A 22,646-nucleotide genomic window follows, 5' to 3' on the forward strand; every position below is an offset into this window, starting at 1 on the left:
ACATATTATCTTTCTTGTTCAGTGCAAGTGGTAATATAGTTGGTAGCTTAGGCTAGTTTCACACTAGCGGCAGACTTCTCCGGCAGGCTGTTCCGGCGGGTGAACAGCCTGCCGGATCCGTGCTGCCGCTAGTGCATGCGTGCAGCCGGAGGTACGCTCCGGCCCCATTGACGATAATGGGGGCGCGCCGGAATTCCAGCGGCAGCATGGCAAACATGCCAAGAGGCGGCCGAAATTCCAGCTGCCTCTCAGCATGTTTGCCGTGCTGCCGCCGGAACTCCGGCAAGCCCCCATTATAGTCAATGGGGCAGGAGCGTACCTCCGGCGGCACGCGTGCACTAGCAGCAGCACGGATCCGGCAGGCTGTTCACCCGCCGGAACAGCCTGCTGGAGAAGTCTGCCGCTAGTGTGAAAGTAGCCTTAATCTGCTATTGCCACTGCACTCAGTATATTTTATGCCGTTCTTTGTTATGAAATTAAATGTTACCCCATTGTTTTCTCCAGAGTAGAACTTTCGTTTGAGCGGTATTGCACTTGTTATTATGTTTTTTTGGTGGCAACTAAGAATAAATTAGCAATTCTATCAGGTTTTTTTTTCTGTTTTTTTTTTTTAGGGCGTTCGCTGTAGGCTATAATTTACATGATATTTATGTAGTCCGGGTCATTACGGACGCGGCAATAGCAAACGTATGGGGGAGATTTTTTTTTGCTATTTTTTTCATTGAAAAGCGTATTTTTTTTATGGGATTTTTTTATTGAATAAATGTGTGTGTTTTTTTTAACACTTAATAGTCCCAAAAGGGGACTATAACAGACAGCTTTTTGATTGATTTTAAAATGCAATGCACTATCCCTATAGTGCATTGCATTTTCATGTCAGTGCTTTTCTGACATTGACCAGCATGCTGACCCAGAGAGGTGCAGCCTGCTGGAAACTAATTAAGTAAAAGTATATTAATATTCTGCTCCTGAGGAAGGGGTCTTTTATGTACACCCCGAAACGCGTTGAGCCTTGTTTATTAAAGAGAGAGTGAAGAGAAGACCTGGATGTGTGTGCTGACTTCGACCTCTGATACACTACAAGCGAACCTGGCCGGGGGGGTTACTGTCTCAGGCGTCTTGAGCCTAACCTGTTTGACAGCCAGTGAGTAGCAACTTTTTAAGTGTGGGTGATTAATGATAATGATTTTAAAAGCACTGTATAGAGATATAGCAAAACATTTTTATTGATTTTTATCATTGATGTCTGTGGGGATTAGGCGCTTTCTGTGTAGCTGTTGAGTAAGAAGGTCAATAACACTATAGACCAAATTTTATATGCATATCTTTATTTTATTTTTATTTTTCTGGGAAACTAATTAAGGCAGGCTTGGGGCCTTCACACACGTCGGCACCGGGCTGTTAGAGCAGGGCCGCGGCTCTCATGTGAGAACCGGGTCCCCGCTCCCCCCGTGCATGAGACCCTTGCAGCACTTAGACTTAGGGCCTCCGTAAAAAGGTGTATGGGTGGTCACTAAGGGGTTAATCTAGTAATATCGATACTGCAGTCACAATGATAGACTGATACTTTTTGATAATGGGAAAAGATTTTAAAAAAATCATTATTTTTAAGTAAATTCAATGTTTTGATAAACTGGTAATGTAATATTGCTCTGAACGGTTTTAAGACACAGAATTATTTCAGTTTTTTTTTAGATGTGTAAATTTTTTTTAATTTTTTTTTCTGTTTATACATTTTTGTAGTGTATTATGATAGTATTCAGGGGTGGCTTTGGCATTATTGGGGCCCTTATCAAAGTCAGGCTGCTAAACCCCACTCTCAGCAGGGCAGCCTGGGCACTTCTGCTCTCGCTCTACAGCTGGGAAGAGCACCCTCGGGCCCCTGTGCAGCTGAACCAAAAGGCTAATGGGCCCTGGTGCAAGAGTTCAGCTTGGGCCCCCCCTTGCCTCAGTGCTTTGCGGTGCGGGGCAGGGAAGCACAAAGCCTTTGTGCTGCCTGAGGCAAAAAATGTAAACTACCCCCCAACCCCCATGCAAAATTCTTGACCTAACCCCTTCCCTCCAGCCAGAGGTGTAACTTGACCAGCATACACTTTCTATAATATCAGTCAGTGTCTTCTTATGTGACAGAAGGGTCTTTGGGCCCCCTCAGGCTCCTGGGCCCGGTAGTGACTGCTACCTCTGCACCCAATACAGCTACACCCCTGGCACAGGCGCTATGTATCCCTATTTAGGCGTCATGGATTTGGGTCAGATAGGATGCGGGTGCGTCACGGGAAAATGCGCGATTTTTCCACGCGAGTGCAAAACATTTTAATGCGCTTTGCACGCGCGTGAGAAAAATCAGCATGTTTGGTACCCAGACCCAAACCCGGACTTCTTCACAGAAGTTCGGGTTTGGGTTCGGTGTTGTGTAGATTGTATTATTTTCCCTTATAACATGGTTATAAGGGAAAATAATAGCATTCTGAATACAGAATGCTTAGTAAAATAGGGCTGGAGGGGTTAAAAAATATAATTTAACTCACCTCATCCACTTGTTCGCGCAGCCCGGCTTCTCTTCTGTCTTCTTCTTTGCTGTCCAGGAGGAAAAGGACCTGTGGTGACGTCACTGCGCTCATCACATGGTCCATCACCATGGTGATGGATCATGTGACGGACCATGTGATGAGCGCAGTGACGTCACCACAGGTCCTTTTCCTCCTGGACAGCAAAGAAGAAGACAGAAGAGATGCCGGGCTGCGCGAACAAGTGGATTAAGGTGAGTTAAATTTTTATTTTTATTTTTTTTAACCCCTCCATCCCTATTGTACTAAGCATTCTGTATTAAGAATGCTATTATTTTCCCTTATAACCATGTTATAAGGGAAAATAATAATGATCGGGTCCCCATCCCGATCGTCACCTAGCAACCATGCGTGAAAATTTCACTGCATCCGCACTTGCTTGCGATTTTCACGCAGCCCCATTCATTTCTACGGGGCCTGTTTTGCGTGAAAATCACCACTCATGTGCACAGCCCCATAGAAATGAATGGGTCCGGATTCAGTGCGGGTGCAATGCGTTCACCTCGCGCATTACACCCGCGCAGAAATCTTGCCCGTGTGAAAGAGGCCTTAGTCTTTTTTTGTCTGCCAATCCCTTGTGGTCAGTAGGGGTCCCACTGATCTCTGGCGCCCCAGGCATTTGCTTGGTTTCCATTGCGGTAAAGTCGACCGCTGATTATATTAAAATGGCAAATATCATACATTACGCAGACTTGAGAGAAGCCAAGAAACCCAGTGCCGTTTAGAATAAGAGTAAAATGTTACTTTAAAATTGTAAGAATATGTAATATGTAACAAATGGACTTAAAGGGGTTCTCTCTAGAGAACTGTTCTTCTGGGGTCCTGCTGCTTGAAACCACTGCATTTATTAATAGCAATTATCATATCACCGCTGCCAAAGAATCTGCATGTGCCCATCATGTTACAATGTGTCAGTGCAGGCAGCAGCATCATAAAGTTCTTTCCTGCCCTGGACTACAGGCTGTTATCTGCGCTGGAACATTGTAACGGACCTGGCAGCTGTAAGCAATAACAGAGCTCTGCAAAGGTTGTCAGCCTCTGAATGTAAATATTGAATGTTCTCCTCCATGAATAGCGAGCAGAGATAATAACTACAGATGAGCGAATTTCGTAATTTGAGATTCGTTCACACTTCGTTTGTTATTGCGCTATCATGGATTCCGTTACCACGGACCATAGCGCCATTCTATGATGGAATGCATTATCCATTCCATCATAATAGAAGTCTATGGGCTGCAAAACGGATCCGACCCGTTTCCGTTATGCAGGGGAGTCCTCTCCTGTATAGTCATCTTATCCCACAACGGCTTCTAGGTGGCAGCCAGCAAAGGAGTGCGCTCTCTTTTCATTAAGCACCCCATCACATCTTTGGCTGGAATACTCCTTTAAACTCCCGAGCGGGGTTTATTTTTGCTGCCAGGAGCGGTAACCCCGAGTCACGCTCGGGGTAACATTGCAGAGTCCCTTCACCTTCTGCCGGCGATCCAGCGATGTCCTGGTGTTCTGCCAGATCTCTATACCTTGCGAAAAGTCTATACCGGAAGTGACGCGGCCGCACAGGAGGGTGTGCGCGGCGCTGCCAGTGGCTTAGGAAAGGATCGTTGCAGCGCCGAGATAGAAGTACTTTGTGCACTGCGCGTGTGCACTTAGGGGTATACAGATTTTGCAGCGCACAATATTGCATCAGATCCGCCTACCCCTGATGGCGCATGCGCGCACAAATCATCAGTTGCAGTTCATCCTGATCTGATGATTTGTGTGCGCGTGCGCACTCAGGGGTACGCAGAACAGATGCAATATTGTGCACTGCAAAATCTCTATACCCCTAAGAGCGCATGCGCGGTGCACGAAGTACTTCTATTGCGGCGCTGCAATGATTCTTTCCTAAGCCAGTGGATGTGCACACCCTCCTCCAGCTGATTCCTGTGCGGCCGCGTCACTTCCGGTATAGACTTTTCGCAAGGTATTGAGATCTGGCAGAACACCGGCCGGCATTTGACTTCCTGGTTCCGTTCCCTGCGAGCAGCGGCTGCGCATTGGGAGCGGAACTGGGCGGGAAATTCAAATAAATATAAACATAAAAAGTGACAAACACACATAAAAGAGGTTATACATTGTAATCGGAGAGGATTGCACTGTATAACCTCAGATCTGACATTTGATGACTGTACAGTGCCCCTTGCCAGCAATTTTACCGTCATTTGTGCCCATAAAATATGGTACAAAATTCCTGACATAATCATACCGCCAGGGAGGTTAATATAGGTTATATGCAGTACTGCGTATGGCCAGTAGGTGGCATGTAGACCTTTCTGTCCTACAGTGTACACTATGACCTGGTTCCCCGAGCCCTGTCAAGGTTTGGAGCTTTGAATTTCCTTCTGTCTGTATTTTTTTCAATTTTTTTTTTTATTGTTTTGCAGGTTATTGAGAAAAATGCTGATCCTAAGATGACTTTATTACCTTACCTTCGAAGGAAATGTATCCACCTTGGGTTTTTAGTCTCAGCGTACTTATATATATCTACCAAGCGACTAGGAAGGAACTACGGAATTAAGACTGAACCAGCCACATGACAGCCCACGTACCATGCGGGTTCTCGGGAAGGGTGCCATGCGATTAAACATTTGGCACTTCAAACCTCCTGAGGCAAATGACATGGTTTGTTTGGTTTGCAAAACCTATTTTGAAATACAGTAATAGGGAATGTACTAGTTAAAGGGGTATTCCCCTCGTTAGATATTGACCTGTCCCCTGGATAGATCATCAATATTAGATAAGTGGGGGGTCCGACAGCTTGCCCCCTACAATCAGCTGTTTTTGGCAGCTACAGTGGATGGAGCAGAAAGAGAAAGCTTCATCTACTTCACATCTAACTAAAGACCGGAATACCCCTTTAATAAGGAGGTTTCTGTTCATCTGTTGGCTCGAGCCTAGAGTGGCTACAAAATGCATTACACAGACATGTAATGCTTCCCATGTCCTGCGGGGGTGCTGCAGGGGTAATTGACACTTTTTGCCAGATTTCTCTGATTTGGCATAGACCAGCTAATTATTGCGAAGACAAAAAAAAAGCAGAGGACCCCTTTAAACCCTCTTTGAGTCATTAGGCCCAATGTCATGTCCAAGATTTCTGATTATGTTCTCAACTTTAAGGGTTTCTCCTGAACTTTAATATTGAAGGTGGGGGGTCTCATCCATTCATGACCTTACCAAACCTTACCCCCTTCCGGACATCCGCCTTACAAGTACGGCAGATATCTGCACTTTAAAGATGGCGCCATAGCCGCCAGGTTTCTAAACACCTTGGGCTAATGTCTGCGATCGGAGATAATGCAGATTGCAGATATTTAACCCTTCAGATGCTGTGACCCTGGCATCTGAGGCGGCTTTGCTGCTCTCCCGGGGGCCCGAACGACTGCCCCGCACGGCTACCGACAAAGCTGTTGGTTCCTTGTAGTAGCCTGAAGCCTTGGGAAGGATCCAGGCTAATACAGCAATACAGGGCCCAATAAGAATGTATTGAATCTTCCATAGACTGCAATGGTGATTCATTGCAGTCTATGGGAGAAGTGATCTGAAGATTGCATATTGAAGTCCCCTAGGGGGACTTAAAAAAAAGGTTCAACTTCAAATCAACCCTTTCCCTATAATAAAAAAAAAATATATATATATAATTTGCACCCTTGCATGCATCCCAAAACACCCTTACTATTAAAATCTAAATGTATTTATCCCGTATGGTGAACGCCGTAACCCTAAAAAAATCTAAATGTATTTATCCCGTATGGGGAATGCCGTAACCCTAAAAAAATCTAAATGGCCGATTCGATGCTCTTCAAAGTTTCATCTTCCAAAAAAATTGAATAAAAAGTTATCAAAAGCTCCTACACATTCCAATATGGTATCAATAAAAACGACAGATTGCCCCCAAAAAATAGCTCTAACACAGCGCGGTAGATGCAAAAATAAAAAAGTTATGGGGGTCAGAATGCAAAGAAAAAATTTATTTTTTCCAAATTTTTTATTTCTTTTTTTAAGTATTAAAACACAAGAAAACCCATACTATATAACTAACTATAAATATGGTATTTCTGTGATTTTACAGACTAGGAGAACAAATGTCAGTTTACATTATCAGGGAATGCCATAAAAAGGAAACCCATAAAACTATGGCGGAATTGCATTTATTTCCCTAATTTCACCCTGTTTGGGATTTTTTCCAGCTCCGTCCTCACTGCATCAAATGCAAAATTAAATTGAACAATTTTAAAGTGCAACTTGTCCAGCAGAAAACAAGCCCTCATACGGCTATGTGAACGGAAAAATAAAAAAGTTATGGCCCCTGGATGACAGGGAGTAAAAAACAAAAATGGAAAATTCTCTGATCCTGAAGGGGTTAATGGCCCATCCTTAAAAATTCCCAGAGAACCCTTTTAACCCCTTTAACGCCATGGATTCTCTTGCCTAAAGGCTGCATGAAATACAGTTTCATCAAAATGACATCAAATGATAGGAAGGGTTAAAGGCGCCAATATTTCTGCAAAGTTTGCTTGCTTTGGTTATCACCTTAACTTTGCCTTCTCCAGTGCGGTTAACTGGGACCAAGCTGGGCTGTGGTGAGGGCGGCTGCGGAGCGTGCACCGTGATGGTCTCCAGATATTGCACATTCCAGCAGAAGATCCTGTATCCTTTAAAATCAAGTTGAAAAAACGGTGCCTGTCTCTTTAAGGCAGATCCTCAGGCTCCTCCCCTTTATAGAGGCTCCTCCTCCTCAGTCTGTGCGCAGCAGCTCCTGGTAATATCGGTGGTGAAGGAGCTTTTAGTTCACCAAGCACAGCAGCCAGTCTGAATATGCAGAGCTGCAGGGTAAAGCATGGGGGACAGATGGAGCAGCAGGCTGGGATGAGGCAAATTAAAATAAAAAATATAAAAAATATTAGTCACTGAGTCCTTTTTATATAAAAAATATTCTATTCAGCAGTTACCTCTCGGCCGGTACAGTGGGCACAGTGGTTTTCATCCAGCTTTACACAGACCCTGAATGACATATGGCACATGGAATAGAGATGTTAATCTGCTGGTGTCAGTATTCACTGTCGTTCATGGCATTCTGTTCATGAACCAGGAGGATCAGGCTGAACGTTGCTTATAGGTTACTCCTGATTTGTGAAGTGTGATCCTTTACCCAGTCCTCGCAGACATTATGCGGTGAACGCCTGCCTCGCTCCCGTCTGCTCGCTGCACTCTGCGTCTGTCACCACGGTGGAAGGGATCGGCAGCACGAAAACGCGGCTGCACCCCATCCAGGTAAGAAGGAAGCCTGCAATACCTGGAATATCTCTATATATGTATATATATCGATGGCCCCATAAGGAAAACATATGAAATGGGGGCACTCCTGACGCTGGTTTGTGCCACAGTGACCCCATGATGAAGACAAAGTGACCCCATAATAATGACAAAGTGACCCCATAATAGACACAGTCACAGTGACCCCATAATAGACACAGTCACAGTGACCCCATAATAGACACAGTCACAGTGACCCCATAATAGACACAGTCACAGTGACCCCATAATAGACACAGTCACAGTGACCCCCTAATAGACACAGTCACAGTGACCCCATAATAGACACAGTCACAGTGACCCCGTAATAGACACAGTCACAGTGACCCCCTAATAGACACAGTCACAGCGACCCCCTAATAGACACAGTCACAGTGACCCCATAATAGACACAGTCACAGTGACCCCCTAATAGACACAGTCACAGTGACCCCCCTAATAGACACAGTCACAGTGACCCCCCTAATAGACACAGTCACAGTGACCCCATAATAGACACAGTCACAGTGACCCCATAATAGACACAGTCACAGTGACCCCATAATAGACACAGTCACAGTGACCCCACTAATAGACACAGTCACAGTAAACCCCCTAATAGACACAGTCACAGTGACCCCACTAATAGACACAGTCACAGTAAACCCCCTAATAGACACAGTCACAGTGACCCCATATTAGACACAGTCACAGTGACCCCATAATAGACACAGTCATAGTGACCCCATAATAGACACAGTCACAGTGACCCCCCTAATAGACACAGTCACAGTGACCCCCCTAATAGACACAGTCACAGTGACCCCCATAATAGACAGTCACAGTGACCCCATAATAGACACAGTCACAGTGACCCCATAATAGACACAGTCACAGTGACCCCATAATAGACACAGTCACAGTGACCCCATAATAGACACAGTCACAGTGACCCCATAATAGACACAGTCACAGTGACCCCATAATAGACACAGTCACAGTGACCCCATAATAGACACAGTCACAGTGACCCCATATTAGACACAGTCACAGTGACCCCATAATAGACACAGTCACAGTGACCCCATATTAGACAGTCACAGTGACCCCATAATAGACACAGTCACAGTGACCCCATAATAGACACAGTCACAGTGACCCCATAATAGACACAGTCACAGTGACCCCATAATAGACACAGTCATAGTGACCCCCCTAATAGACACAGTCACAGTGACCCCATAATAGACACATTCACAGTGACCCCATAATAGACACAGTCACAGTGACCCCATAATAGACACAGTCACAGTGACCCCATAATAGACACAGTCACAGTGACCCCATAATAGACACAGTCACAGTGACCCCATAATAGACACAGTCACAGTGACCCCATAATAGACACAGTCATAGTGACCCCCCTAATAGACACAGTCACAGTGACCCCATAATAGACACAGTCACAGTGACCCCATAATAGACACAGTCACAGTGACCCCATAATAGACAGTCACAATGACCCCATAATAGACACAGTCATAGTGACCCCATATTAGACACAGTCACCCCATAATAGACACAGTCATAGTGACCCCATAATAGACACAGTCACAGTGACCCCCCTAATAGACACAGTCACAGTGACCCCCCTAATAGACACAGTCACAGTGACCCCCATAATAGACAGTCACAGTGACCCCCCTAATAGACACAGTCACAGTGACCCCCCTAATAGACACAGTCATAGTGACCCCATAATAGAGAAAGTCATAGTGACCCCATAATAGACACAGTCACAGTGACCCCCCTAATAGACACAATCACAGTGACCCCCATAATAGACAGTCACAGTGACCCCCCTAATAGACACAGTCACAGTGACCTCATAATAGACACAGTCATAGTGACCCCATAATAGACACAGTCATAGTGACCCCATAATAGACACAGTCACAGTGACCCCATAATAGACACAGTCACAGTGACCTCATAATAGACACAGTCACAGTGACCCCATAATAGAGAAAGTCACAGTGACCTCATAATAGACACAGTCACAGTGACCCCATAATAGACGGTCACAGTGACCCCATAATAGACACAGTCACAGTGACCCCATAATAGACGGTCACAGTGACCCCATAATAGACACAGTCACAGTGACCCCATATAAAGGACAAAGTGACCCCATAATAGAGACAGTCATAGTGACCCCATAATAGACAGTCATAGTGACCCCCCTAATAGACACAGTCACAGTGACACCATAATAGAGAAAGTCACAGTGACCCCATTATAAAGACATTTATCGTGACCCATAATAAAAACATCCACAGTGACCCCACAATCCCTGAATGACCCCAGTATGAGGACAGCTCCAGTGAAGACCAGTTAGAGAACCCACCGATCACATACTTTCAGCTGTGGTTCCCCCATAGCAGGGTCTCCTCTTCCTGACATCTTTACATCTTGCACATGTTAGAATGGGCCATGACTGCTCCTATGACTGACCCGTGGGTCACGTGGCTTTAGACTGGGAATCCACGCCAACCTCTGGTGATGTGGAAGCACTGGCGTGGCCTGCAGTCTCACCGCGACTAGGAGTCTCGGCCTCACAAACCCCTGTCTGATTTGTCACTTGACAGGAAAGAATAGCGAAGAGTCACGGCTCACAGTGCGGCTTCTGCACGCCCGGCATCGTCATGTCTCTGTATGCATTACTGCGCAATACCCCGCAGCCCAGCATGGAGGAGATCGAAGACGCCTTCCAAGGTGACTGACTTCTCTACTCAAGACACACACACTGCAAATGTGCAACCTGTATCACCAGGGATAGCACACCATGGAACATCAGGAAGGAGCAGCACAGAGGATTTCAGGAGAGGAGTGTGCTGATCTTGTGGGAGGACAGAGACTGAGAGTTACATAGTGGAAGGACCAGGGTCCTCAGCAGCACAGAGTATTTTAGGAAAAGAATGTGTTGATCTAATCCTATCGTAATAGAAGCAGAGTCCCCAGCAGCACAGAGTATTTCAGGAGAGGAGTGTGCTGATCTAATCCTATCGTAATAGAAGCAGGATCCTTCCAGCAGCACAGAGTATTTCAGGAGAGAAGTGTGCTGATCTAATGCTATCGTAATAGAAGCAGGGTCCCCAGCAGCACAGAGTATTTCAGGAGAGGAGTGTGCTGATCTAATCCTATAGTAATAGAAGCAGGATCCTTCCAGCAGCACAGAGTATTTCAGGATGGGAGTGTGCTGATCTTGTGGGAGGTCAAAGACTGATAGTTACATAGAGGATGGAGCAGAGGCCCCAGCAGCACAGAGTATTTCAGGAAAAGAATGTGTTGATCTAATCCTATTTTAACAGAAACAGGATCCTCCTAGCAGCACAGAGTATTTCAGGAGAGGAGTGTGCTGATCTAGTCCTATCGTAATAGAACCAGGGTCCCCAGCAGCACAGAGTATTTCAGGATAGGAGTGTGCTGATCTTGTGGGAGGTCAAACACTGATAGTTACATAGAGGATGGAGCAGAGGCCCCAACAGCACAGAGTATTTCAGGAAAAGAATGTGTTGATCTAATCCTATTTTAACAGAAACAGGATCCTCCTAGCAGCACAGAGTATTTCAGGAGAGGAGTGTGCTGATCTAATCCTATCGTAATAGAAGCAGGATCCTTCCAGCAGCACAGAGTATTTCAGGAGAGGAGTGTGCTGATCTAATCCTATCGTAATAGAAGCAGGATCCTCCCAGCAGCACAGAGTATTTCAGGAGAGGAGTGTGCTGATCTTGTGGGAGGTCAAAGACTGACAGTTACATAGTGGAAGGAGCAGGGTCCCCAGCAGCACAGAGTATTTCAGGAGAGGAGTGTGCTGATCTTGTGGGAGGTCACAGACTGACAGTTACATAGTGGAAGCAGAGTCTACCAATGATGCAGATGGGTAAATTTGGGGTTCTGATCCGGTCCAGAAACACTGACAAATTGAATAATGGGGAGCACGGCTCCTGGTTTACACTAATCCTTACAATTTGTTAAGCTGCTTGCTGTCAGTGAATGGAGACATTCTTGTTTGCATTCAGAGGCTGAATCCTGTTCTGCCCACGTGCCGGTGCTTTGTTGTCAGTCTACAGAATGTACCTGTGTGAGCAGGACTGGATCAGGAGGTGTTTTCTATACACTAATAGCAAGCACAGATTTCCGAATGGCAATGAATTGAAACAAAAAGTTCTAAAACATATAGGATACAAAAACATGGCTGCTTTCTTGCAAAGACAACAGCGCCCCCCCTGTCCACAGGTTGTGTATGGTATTGCAGCACAGTCTCGTTTACTAGAGTAATGAGCTGCAACCAGTGTACAGTGAGAAGGCAGCCATGTTTTTTGGAAAGCCTTTATGATGCAGATTTTTCATTTGAAAAGCCCCATTTCTAGACTCGAAAAAAACATTAAAAAAAGAAAAGAAAAGAAAATGCCTCTGAATCGATGTCTTTCTGTCTCTGCTACAGGGAATCTGTGCCGCTGTACAGGGTATCGACCTATTCTGCAGGGCTTCAGGACGTTCGCCAAAGTGAGTGCCCCAGTGCCTGCCTGGAGTCCTCGTGTGGTAACGTACTTGTGACTACTCCCATCATCCTCAATGCTGCTCTGTTTTAAATTGCAATGCAATGAGTTTACGCTATGTGAACAGAAGATTTGGGAAAGGGGTGGAGTATAGGACGATCTGTCATTGGCTGTGAAGTATTGGAAAACTCCTCCCTCCTGCTCTGAGTGCAAAGCTAAGCCCCACCTCTTTATGTAAGCCCCTCCCTTTCCAATGCATCAACTGAGATGTGTTGACCACCCCTTTAAGAAGGAGGAAACCGTATTGCTGCCCCCTACTGGTAACTAGGCTGACTCCTTGATCAGCATAATCTATCTGTGTCCAGCCATGGGGACTCTGGAACATTTGGGACAGCTGTGTCACCCCTTCCCCCCCTAGAAATGGTCTAATGGCCGCCCAGCCTCTTATCAGGGTTTTATATCCTCAGGATGGATGCTGCGGCAGAAAGACAGAGAAAGGCTGCTGTATGGAGGTGACGGAGGAAAACCAGGTAAGACGTCTAGTGATTGTGCTATGTTATAGGAGGCAAGTAACAGTGCCATACAGTGCCCAAATAACAATACCATACAGTGCCCAAATAATACCATACAGTCAGGGCCGTCTTTAACAAGAGGCAAAAGGGGCAGCTGCCCCGGGTGTCAGGCTGTCAGCTACACAGGGGTGCTGCCATGCCATCCTATGCCTGCCTGCCGACACTCCAAATATCAGTGTCATAGAGTGGTGAAATACCAATTCCATACAGTGCCCGAACAGCAATACCATACACTACCTACATACCAATGCCATACATTGTCCAAATATTAGTGCCCTAGAGTTCCCAAATAATGCCATACAGTGTACAAATAACTGCCACATAGTGCTGAAATAAGATTCTCATATACACACAGAAGACAGGGAAATGTGGATAAATGGAGTCCACAGATTTCGATACCTCCTGGCGCAAATACACGACCTCAGTAGGTTGGAGACAATTGTTTTTATTTAACTATAGGATGACGACGCGTTTCGGAGCTGCAACACTCCTTTTTCAAGTCTAAAAAATGATGATCAATTTCACAAGATAGATAAAATTAGAATCAAAGCCATAAAGGAAAATTAATAAAATTAGGTGGCTCTCAAGTTGATAATAATAAAATAAAAAATCCATAAATTGATAATTGATGACATTAATAGTAGCAAAAATATAATATCATATAAAAAATAATAATAATAGATATAAAAAGAGTCACCCTAATGTTTGTTGAGTGAGTAAGGATAATAAATGTAATAAATAATTAGATAAATAATAATATAATAAATTAGATAATATAATAAAGAAAATATTATCAATTCATAAAAGATTCCAGATGAGGAGCAAAAAAGAGGATATTGGACAAGTTGTACAGAGATCAGATGCATACAGAACATATGGAGTCCAGACTAGATGTACCGCAATCATAGTGGTATTATCGTACCCATGAGAGAGCATTAACGCTGCAGGGAGCAGTAATAAATGAGGCTCGTTACATTATGGCAACTGCAGATGGGTAAAAAGCTACATTCTCAATGTTGGCACCTATGTGGCGGTATATTCATACACTAGTGTTGTTTGGTTCCGGCAACGGAACTGCCTGCCGGATCCCGCAAACCGCATGGAAACAGAAATATGTTTTTTTTCTGGATCCGTTAGACATCTCATCCGCTATCATCCGGAATAACGGATCCGGTATTTAAATTTTTTCAAAGAACAAAAGCAAAAATAGCTCCTCCTAAGTCCCGGCGCATGCGCAGACCGAAAAAACCGGATTCGGCAACGAGGAAATTTCCAGAACACTCGGTACCAGATCCGGAATTAATACATCTCTATGGAAACTACCGGCAAGTGCGGTAGTGTTCCGGGATTTTGGCCGGAAAAAACTGTACAAGGGACGGAACGGGAGACATCCTGATGCATCCTGAACGGATTGCTTTCCATTCAGAATGCATTAGGACAAAACTGATGCATTTTTTTTTTCCGGGTATTGAGACCCTTTACCGGATTTCAATACCGTAAAAGAATAACGCTAGTGTGAAAGTGCCCTTATCTTGTCATCATTATTTATATTCATCTCATATTTAGCATATACACACATCTCCTAGTTGAAACATCGTTCAGTTTATTCATCTAATCATCCTAAGGGTCCATTCACACGTCCGCAAAATGGGTCCGCGTCCGTCCCGCATCCGTTCCCAATTCATTTTCAATGGGGCCGGAATGTGCTGTCCGCATCCGCATTTGTGGATCCGCACTTCCGCATCCGTGCTTCCGTTTCCGCCAAAAAATAGAACATGTCCTATTCTTGCGGACAAGATTAGGCATTTTCTATTATAGTGCCGGCGATGTGGGGTCCGCAAATTGCGGAATGCACGTTGCCAGCGTCTGTGTTTTGCGGATCCGCAGATCACTTACGACCCTAATCCCGATGCTCGCGCTCCCTTCATTCGCAGTGCTCCTCTCCTTCTAATGATACCCCTACGGCTCAGAGTGCTCACGGTTTCATCCTCCCGCACTGGCAGCTTTTTCGTCTCCTCCGTTCTTCAGACAACTGTTCACACAGGATGTCAATCACGGTCACCGCTCCCTCCTGACTCCTTTTTTATGGCGCGCTTTCTCACACACGCTGAGAAACCGCGTCATCTGCACACCAGGAGGCACAGATACCGCCACACAGGTACCAACATTGAGAATGTAGCTTTTTACCCATCTGCAGTTGCCATAATGTAACGAGCCTCATTTATTACTGCTCCCTGCAGCGTTAATGCTCTCTCATGGGTACGATAATACCACTATGATTGCGGTACATGTAGTCCGGACTCCATATGTTCTGTATGCATCTGATCTCTGTACAACTTGTCCAATATCCTCTTTTTTGCTCCTCATCTGGAATCTTTTATGAATTGATAATATTTTCTTTATTATATTATCTAATTTATTATACATATTATTCATCTAATTATTTATTACATTTATTATCCTTACTCACTCAACAAACATTAGGGTGACTCTTATTTTTATATGATATTATATTTTCGCTACAATTAATGTCATCAATTATTCATTTATGGATTTTTTATTTTATTATTATCAACTTGAGAACCACCTAATTTTATACATTTTCCTTTATGGCTTTGATTCTAATTTTATCTATCTTGTGAAATTGATCATAATTTTTTAGACTTGAAAAAGGAGTGTTGCAGCTCCGAAACGTGTCGTCATCCTATAGTTAAATAAAAAGAATTGTCTCCAACCTACTGAGGTCGTGTATTTGCGCCAGGAGGTATCAAAATCTGTGGACTCCATTTATCCACATTTCCCTGTCTTCTATTATGTCACTGTGAGGACTGAACTCTGCCGACAGCACCGACCACACATACCTTAACTAGTGTTGTGCCTATGGTTGCACAACACCAAAAGGTGAGCATATAACTATTTTTATCTTTTAACCAACCGAGTAAAACGTACTACCCTGTGAGCGCCTCTCCCCTTTTTGCCACATATACACACGGGTTATGTTCTCAGTTCTATGCACAGGACGCAGGGAGCAGGCTCAGCTGTTGGAGGCACCTGTATGGTGATTGCCTCATGAACTCTGCTGCTATTATTACACTGGATTTAGAGGGAATTTGCAAATGTATTCAACCCCATAAATTGGATTGCATACTTTTGCAAGGCACTGTATCATCTGTGTAGACTAATACGTTGTTTGTCAACCAAAAAGTGAAAGAACTCCACCATCAGCAGGGTCCTCCTGAGGATCCCCTCCTGGGTCGAGGATGCCTTGTAGAGATGATATCTATATCTATTTCTTCTAGATCTTTTCTAATATTTCTTGTAGGCACCAACATCTTCAGCTTTGTTTGACCCGTCAGACTTCAGACCCTTGGATCAAACACAAGAACCGATCTTTCCTCCAGAGTTGCTGGTAGGCGCACATTTTGGGCTATTCCAGCCGATCTCACCTCCGGTGGTAGATACAGAGGGAGAATGATGCATCCTGTAATCATCACAGCCTTTGCAGCAGCTGCCTGGCACTGGCTTCTGGTATCCATAAACAATTTTCCATCTTTTTTAATCCGATCTGAGCAGCTGTTCTCATGCCTTTTCCTTACAGCTGGGCAGGGACGCACCTCGAAGGCAGCTGGTGTTTAAAGGGGAAGATGTCACCTGGTATCAGCCATCCGACCTCAGTGACCTATTGAACCTGAAGGCTCAGTATCCCAATGCTAAACTGGTGGTGGGAAACACGGAAGTGGGTGAGTAATGGGACGGCGTGCTGAATATAGCGTCAGCAATCAGTCGGGGGTGAACAATTGTATATTTTGCTGGTGCCACTTTTATGTGCTCAGGGTGGTTGTCAGGTCCCTCCCCCCACTCATATTGCACAGTGCATTAAGAATGCCATACAACCATCTAATGGGAATGGGATGTCCTTACTTTCCATGGGGGCAGAAGAAGGGTTCGGCATGCTGGATCATATGGAGATAAGCCATCACCAGTGGGGCCTGGCAGCAGCTTATTCCCCACTCCCTATAAAGAGCACATGCATGCTTGGCTGAGCTCAGGAAGAACAGCTGTCAGAATGTTTATACTGCTCTTATAAACAGTTTTCTATTTATGAAAAAAGCAAGGATCTGTAATGGAGCAGATTCCAACTTATTTCCACAAATCAAAAATTAACAAGAATTCGTTATCTGCACTGAGTTGAAGACAAGATGGAAACAATTGTATACAAAATATATGTATTCATTTATAAACACATAAAAATAATAATACAATATATAATTGTGACAAAAAATAATGATCAACTAAGTTCAATCAATTTGAGAACATAGGTAATATATAAGGTATAAAGGCAACCAATAAAATAACTTTTCAAATGCAAGTTAGCAGTGGTTCGTAGAATAAGGAAACAAAAGGCTCAGAATTGACACGTGACTTCTCCCAGCCAACAGATATTATTCAAATTAAAGATAAACTTCCATCAATCTTAACATATATATATATATATTTTAGATCATTTTAAGTGCAGTATAAATTATGTCGGTCAATCTTGGGAGATGAATATATATATTTAATATATACATTTGTATAATCTCCAGAAAACTGATTTCAGTTTTAGCTAATGGTCTGTCTAATATATATATATATATATATATACAGTCGTGGCCTAAAGTTTTGAGAATGACACAAATATTAGTTTTCACAAAGTTTGCTGCTAAACTGCTTTTAGATCTTTGTTTCAGTTGTTTCTGTGATGTAGTGAAATATAATTACACGCACTTCATACGTTTCAAAGGTTTTTATCGACAATTACATGACATTTATGCAAAGAGTCAGTATTTGCAGTGTTGGCCCTTCTTTTTCAGGACCTCTGCAATCCGACTGGGCATGCTCTCAATCAACTTCTGGGCCAATTCCTGACTGATAGCAACCCATTCTTTCATAATCACTTCTTGGAGTTTGTCAGAATTAGTGGGTTTTTATTTGTCCACCCGCCTCTTGAGGATTGACCACAAGTTCTCAATGGGATTAAGATCTGGGGAGTTTCCAGGCCATGGACCCAAAATGTCAACGTTTTGGTCCCCGAGCCACTTAGTTATCACTTTTGCCTTATGGCACGGTGCTCCATCGTGCTGGAAAATGCATTGTTCTTCACCAAACTGTTGTTGGATTGTTGGAAGAAGTTGCTGTTGGAGGGTGTTTTGGTGCCATTCTTTATTCATGGCTGTGTTTTTGGGCACAATTGTGAGTGAGCCCACTCCCTTGGAAGAGAAGCAACCCCACACATGAATGGTCTCAGGATGCTTTACTGTTGGCATGACACAGGACTGATGGTAGCACTCACCTTTTCTTCTCCGGACAAGCCTTTTTCCAGATGCCCCAAACAATCGGAAAGAGGCTTCATCGGAGAATATGACTTTGCCCCAGTCCTCAGCAGTCCCTTCACCATACTTTCTGCAGAAGATCAATCTGTCCCTGATGTTTTTTTTGGAGAGAAGTGGCTTCTTTGCTGCCCTTCTTGACACCAGGCCATCTTCCAAAAGTCTTCGCCTCACTGTGCGTGCAGATGCGCTCACACCTGCCTGCCGCCATTCCTGAGCAAGCTCTGCACTGGTGGCACTCCGATCCCGCAGCTGAATCCTCTTTAGGAGACGATCCTGGCGCTTGCTGAACTTTCTTGGACGCCCTGAAGCCTTCTTAACAAGAATTGAACCTCTTTCCTTGAAGTTCTTGATGATCCTATAAATTGTTGATTGAGGTGCAATCTTAGTAGCCACAATATCCTTGCCTGTGAAGCCATTTTTATGCAACGCAATGATGGCTGCACGCGTTTCTTTGCAGGTCACCATGGTTAACAATGGAAGAACAATGATTTCAAGCATCACCCTCCTTTTAACAGGACAAGTCTGCCATTTTAACCCAATCAGCCTGACATAATGATCTCCAGCCTTGTGCTCGTCAACATTTTCACCTGAGTTAACAAGACGATTACTGAAATGATCTCAGCAGGTCCTTTAATGACAGCAATGAAATGCAGTGGAAAGGTTTTTTTGGGATTAAGTTAATTTTCATGGCAAAGAAGGACTATGCAATTCATCTGATCACTCTTCATAACATTCTGGAGTATATGCAAATTGCTATTATAAAAACTTAAGCAGCAACTTTTTCAATTTCCAATATTTATGTAATTCTCAAAACTTTTGGCCACGACTGTATATATATACAGTATTAGACAGACCATTAGCTAAAACTGAAATCAGTTTTCTGGAGATTATACAAATGTACCGTATTTTTCGCCCTATAAGACGCACCGGCCCATAAGGCTACTTTCACACTAGCGTTCGGGTGTCCGCTTTTGAGCTCCGTTTGAAGGGGCTCACAAGCGGCCCCGAACGCATCCGTACTGCCCTAATGCATTCTGAGTGGACGCGGATCCGCTCAGAATGCATCAGTCTGCCAGCGTTCAGCCTCCACTCCGCTCAGCAAGCGGACACCTGAACGCTGCTTGCAGCGTTCGGGTGTCCGCCTGGCCGTGCGGAGGCAAGCAGATCCGTCCAGACTTACAATGTAAGTCAATGGGGACGGATCCGTTTGAAGATGACACAATATGGCTCAATCTTCAAACGGATCCGTCCCCCATTGACTTTTAATGTAAAGTCTGGACGGATCCGTCTGAAGCTACTTTTACACTTAGAAATTTTTCTACAATATAATGCAGACGGATCCGCTCTGAACGCTAGTGTGAAAGTAGCCTAAGATGCACCTAAGTTTTTGAGGAGGAAAATAAGAAAAAAAATATTTTTAACCAAAAGGTGTGCTTTTGGTGGGTTTGAACTAATTGCGGTCTGTGCATGACACTATTATGGGGGATCTGTGGATGATGCACTGTTATGGGGTGGGGGATTTGTGGATGGCACTATTATGTGGGGGATCTGTGGATGGCACTGTTATGGGGGGGAGCTGTGGATGGCATTATGATGGTGGGGGGTCTGTGGATGGCATTATGATGCTGCGGGGGATCTGTGTATGGCATTATGATGGTGGGGGGGATCTGCGGATGGCATTATGATGGTGGGGGGGACCTGTGGATGGCACTGTTATGGGGTAGTGGATCTGTGGATGACACTGCTATATGTGTCATCCACAGATCCCCCCATAACAGTCCCATCCACTAATCCCCCCATCATAATGCCATTCACAGACCCCCCCCCCCATCATTATCCCATACACAGATCCCTAAGGAGGGTCTGTAGTAGATGGGGAGAGCAGCGGGGCCGTGCAGGCACTGTGTTAATCATCATATCTAAACTGCGCTCCCCCTGCTCCCCATGTGTACCGTACTTACCGGTACACGTCATGCTCCTGTAGAAAGCACTAGCAGCTAGCAGGCAGGCCGGGCTGCAGGCGGCCGTAACTCACGGAGGTCACGTGCCTGCTCCTCTTACTTTATGAATGAAGTAGGCGGAGCAGGCACGTGACCTCAGTGAGTTACGGCCGCCTGCAGCCCGGCCTGCCTGCTAGCTGCTAGTGCTTTCTACAGGAGCGTGACGTGTACTGGTAAGTACGGTACACATGGGGAGCAGGGGAGCGCAGTTTAGATATGATGATTAACACTACGTATACAGTAAATACTGAGCGGCGGGCCAGAGTACAGACCCTCCTCCCCTAATATCACTAATATATCGCAGTCTGCGATGCTGCAGCATCGCAGAATGCGATGTAAATTGCCAGCATTCGCCCCATAAGACGCAGGGGCACCTTTCCCCCACTTTGGGGGGGGGGAAGTGCGTCTTATGGGGCGAAAAATACGGTATATATTAAATATATATATTCATCTCCCAAGATTGACCGACATAATTCATACTGCAGTTAAAATGATCTCAAATCAATCTAGATCCTAAGAACAATATGGTCTATCCTAATATACAGTATATATGGCTAATCAATGGCCTTATATAAAGATAGAAATTCATTCTATACCAGCAAATTAAAATTTTGTTGTCTGGAAGAAGTCAGCGGTCACAGTTCAGAAACAAGGGATGGTCAAGTTCTCTTTCTGCCTCATCTTTGATGGATCCCCTGCATTGATCCTTGCTATCTCCTGCTATCTTTTATCCCCCCTTTCCTGTAAGGTGGGCTTGGTCTGTTCTTCCACGTGACTATTGAGACCATAGTGCATCAATTAGCCATTTATCTCTTACTCACCACCACCACAAGGGGACACTAGTGTTCTATATAAAGGTTTGTGTAATTACATTTAATTCTAATAAGATCTAACAGAAAGATAACCTTTGACTAAGGCTCTGGACAAAGCCCTAAATATAGGGAGAAAAGACATTTATGTATACCAACTGTCAGACATCTAGTCTGCGTAAAGATGTACTTCTTTAAGACTATCTTATCGAATCAATCTTCTTTCTCCACATACTATGAAAATGAGGTAATGAGTTTCACACATTATCCTTTTACACACAACAAAAATTACATTAGTATATCCCACCTAATTCTAGGTCTTTCAAAGTATAAAACCCCTATAGTAAAATACATACTAATAGGTTTCCATGGGTACACTCAAACAATATATAATGAATATAGCTTGGATATGATAAAAGTACGGATCTATATTTTACTTTCAATTAGTCAATAAAATAATCATATAAATGTTGCATTTAATATCATAATATAATTACATTATTGCCATTATGATCACTACAATGAATAGTAAAATTACATCAGGCAACTTTTCAATAAGCCCTTTATCTATTTATTTAAAAAAAATCTTGAGAACATTCTGTCTCTTGTTCATTGTCTCTTGTAAAAGCCTAAAAGATTTTTATGGTCCCTGTCGGAGACCCCCACAATTTACGACATGAGAATGTTTATGTAAAGACTCCTGATTCTTCTCTAGTAATTCTTTGTCCAAGAATAATAAACTCGCATTGATCTTCTATCAAGCAGACAAAATGGCAACCATAATGCCCATATACTGTAAAGCAAGATGTATAGGCCTTTACAAAATTGATTCTTTTCTGCCCATAGCTAGCATCTAAAGTACTCTTTGACTCTCTGTCAGCAGTTCCTTCAGATTTGACGAAAAGAACAGCGCAGCACTAATCTTCCTGACAAATTATTACTTTTTAAAATTCGTTCAGCACTACCAAACATACAGGAGAATACAGCACTACATACATCTTACACCAGTGACATCGCATCTGATTACACACATTCTCTTTTCCTCATCGTCTCCATTACAATCAGACAGTCATGATGACTTCTTCCTGCTGCTTCTTGTTTCTGCATAGTTTGCTAGATTTATCACTTTTCCATCATCCTCCCCAACTTCTCAACAGAAACTCTCCATGTCGGTTTCCTCCTGTATTATACTCGAGAGCTGCACTCACTATTCTGCTGGTGCAGTCACTGTGTACATACATTACTTATCCTGTACTGATCCTGAATTACATCCTGTATTATACTCCAGAGCTGCACTCACTATTCTGCTGGTGGAGTCACTGTGTACATACATTACTTATCCTGTACTGATCCTGAGTTACATCCTGTATTATACTCCAGAGCTGCACTCACTATTCTGCTGGTGGAGTCACTGTGTACATACATTACTTATC

At 44.0% G+C, this 22,646-nt stretch overlaps 1 protein-coding gene across 4 annotated transcripts in view; it reads left to right on the forward strand.

Annotated features, from left to right (window-relative positions):
* The window catches only part of XDH (xanthine dehydrogenase), an 84,220-nt gene that overhangs the window by 21,407 nt on the left and 40,167 nt on the right, over positions 1 to 22,646 (forward strand). For 2 of the 4 annotated variants that reach the window (XM_040430600.1, XM_040430599.1), the window contains exons 2-9: positions 4,991 to 5,048; positions 7,157 to 7,253; positions 7,769 to 7,877; positions 10,547 to 10,673; positions 12,406 to 12,467; positions 12,928 to 12,990; positions 16,355 to 16,441; positions 16,631 to 16,772. In XM_040430600.1, the coding sequence (XP_040286534.1) occupies positions 4,991 to 5,048; positions 7,157 to 7,253; positions 7,769 to 7,877; positions 10,547 to 10,673; positions 12,406 to 12,467; positions 12,928 to 12,990; positions 16,355 to 16,441; positions 16,631 to 16,772 (745 nt within the window). Of the gene's footprint in view, positions 1 to 4,990; positions 5,049 to 5,112; positions 5,229 to 7,156; positions 7,254 to 7,768; positions 7,878 to 10,546; positions 10,674 to 12,405; positions 12,468 to 12,927; positions 12,991 to 16,354; positions 16,442 to 16,630; positions 16,773 to 22,646 lie in introns of those variants that run through there. The other 2 variants (XM_040430602.1, XM_040430601.1) reach the window with 2 other exon arrangements.

This window comes from Bufo bufo, chromosome 4 (genome assembly GCF_905171765.1).
Source record: "Bufo bufo chromosome 4, aBufBuf1.1, whole genome shotgun sequence".
NCBI lineage: Eukaryota > Metazoa > Chordata > Amphibia > Anura > Bufonidae > Bufo > Bufo bufo.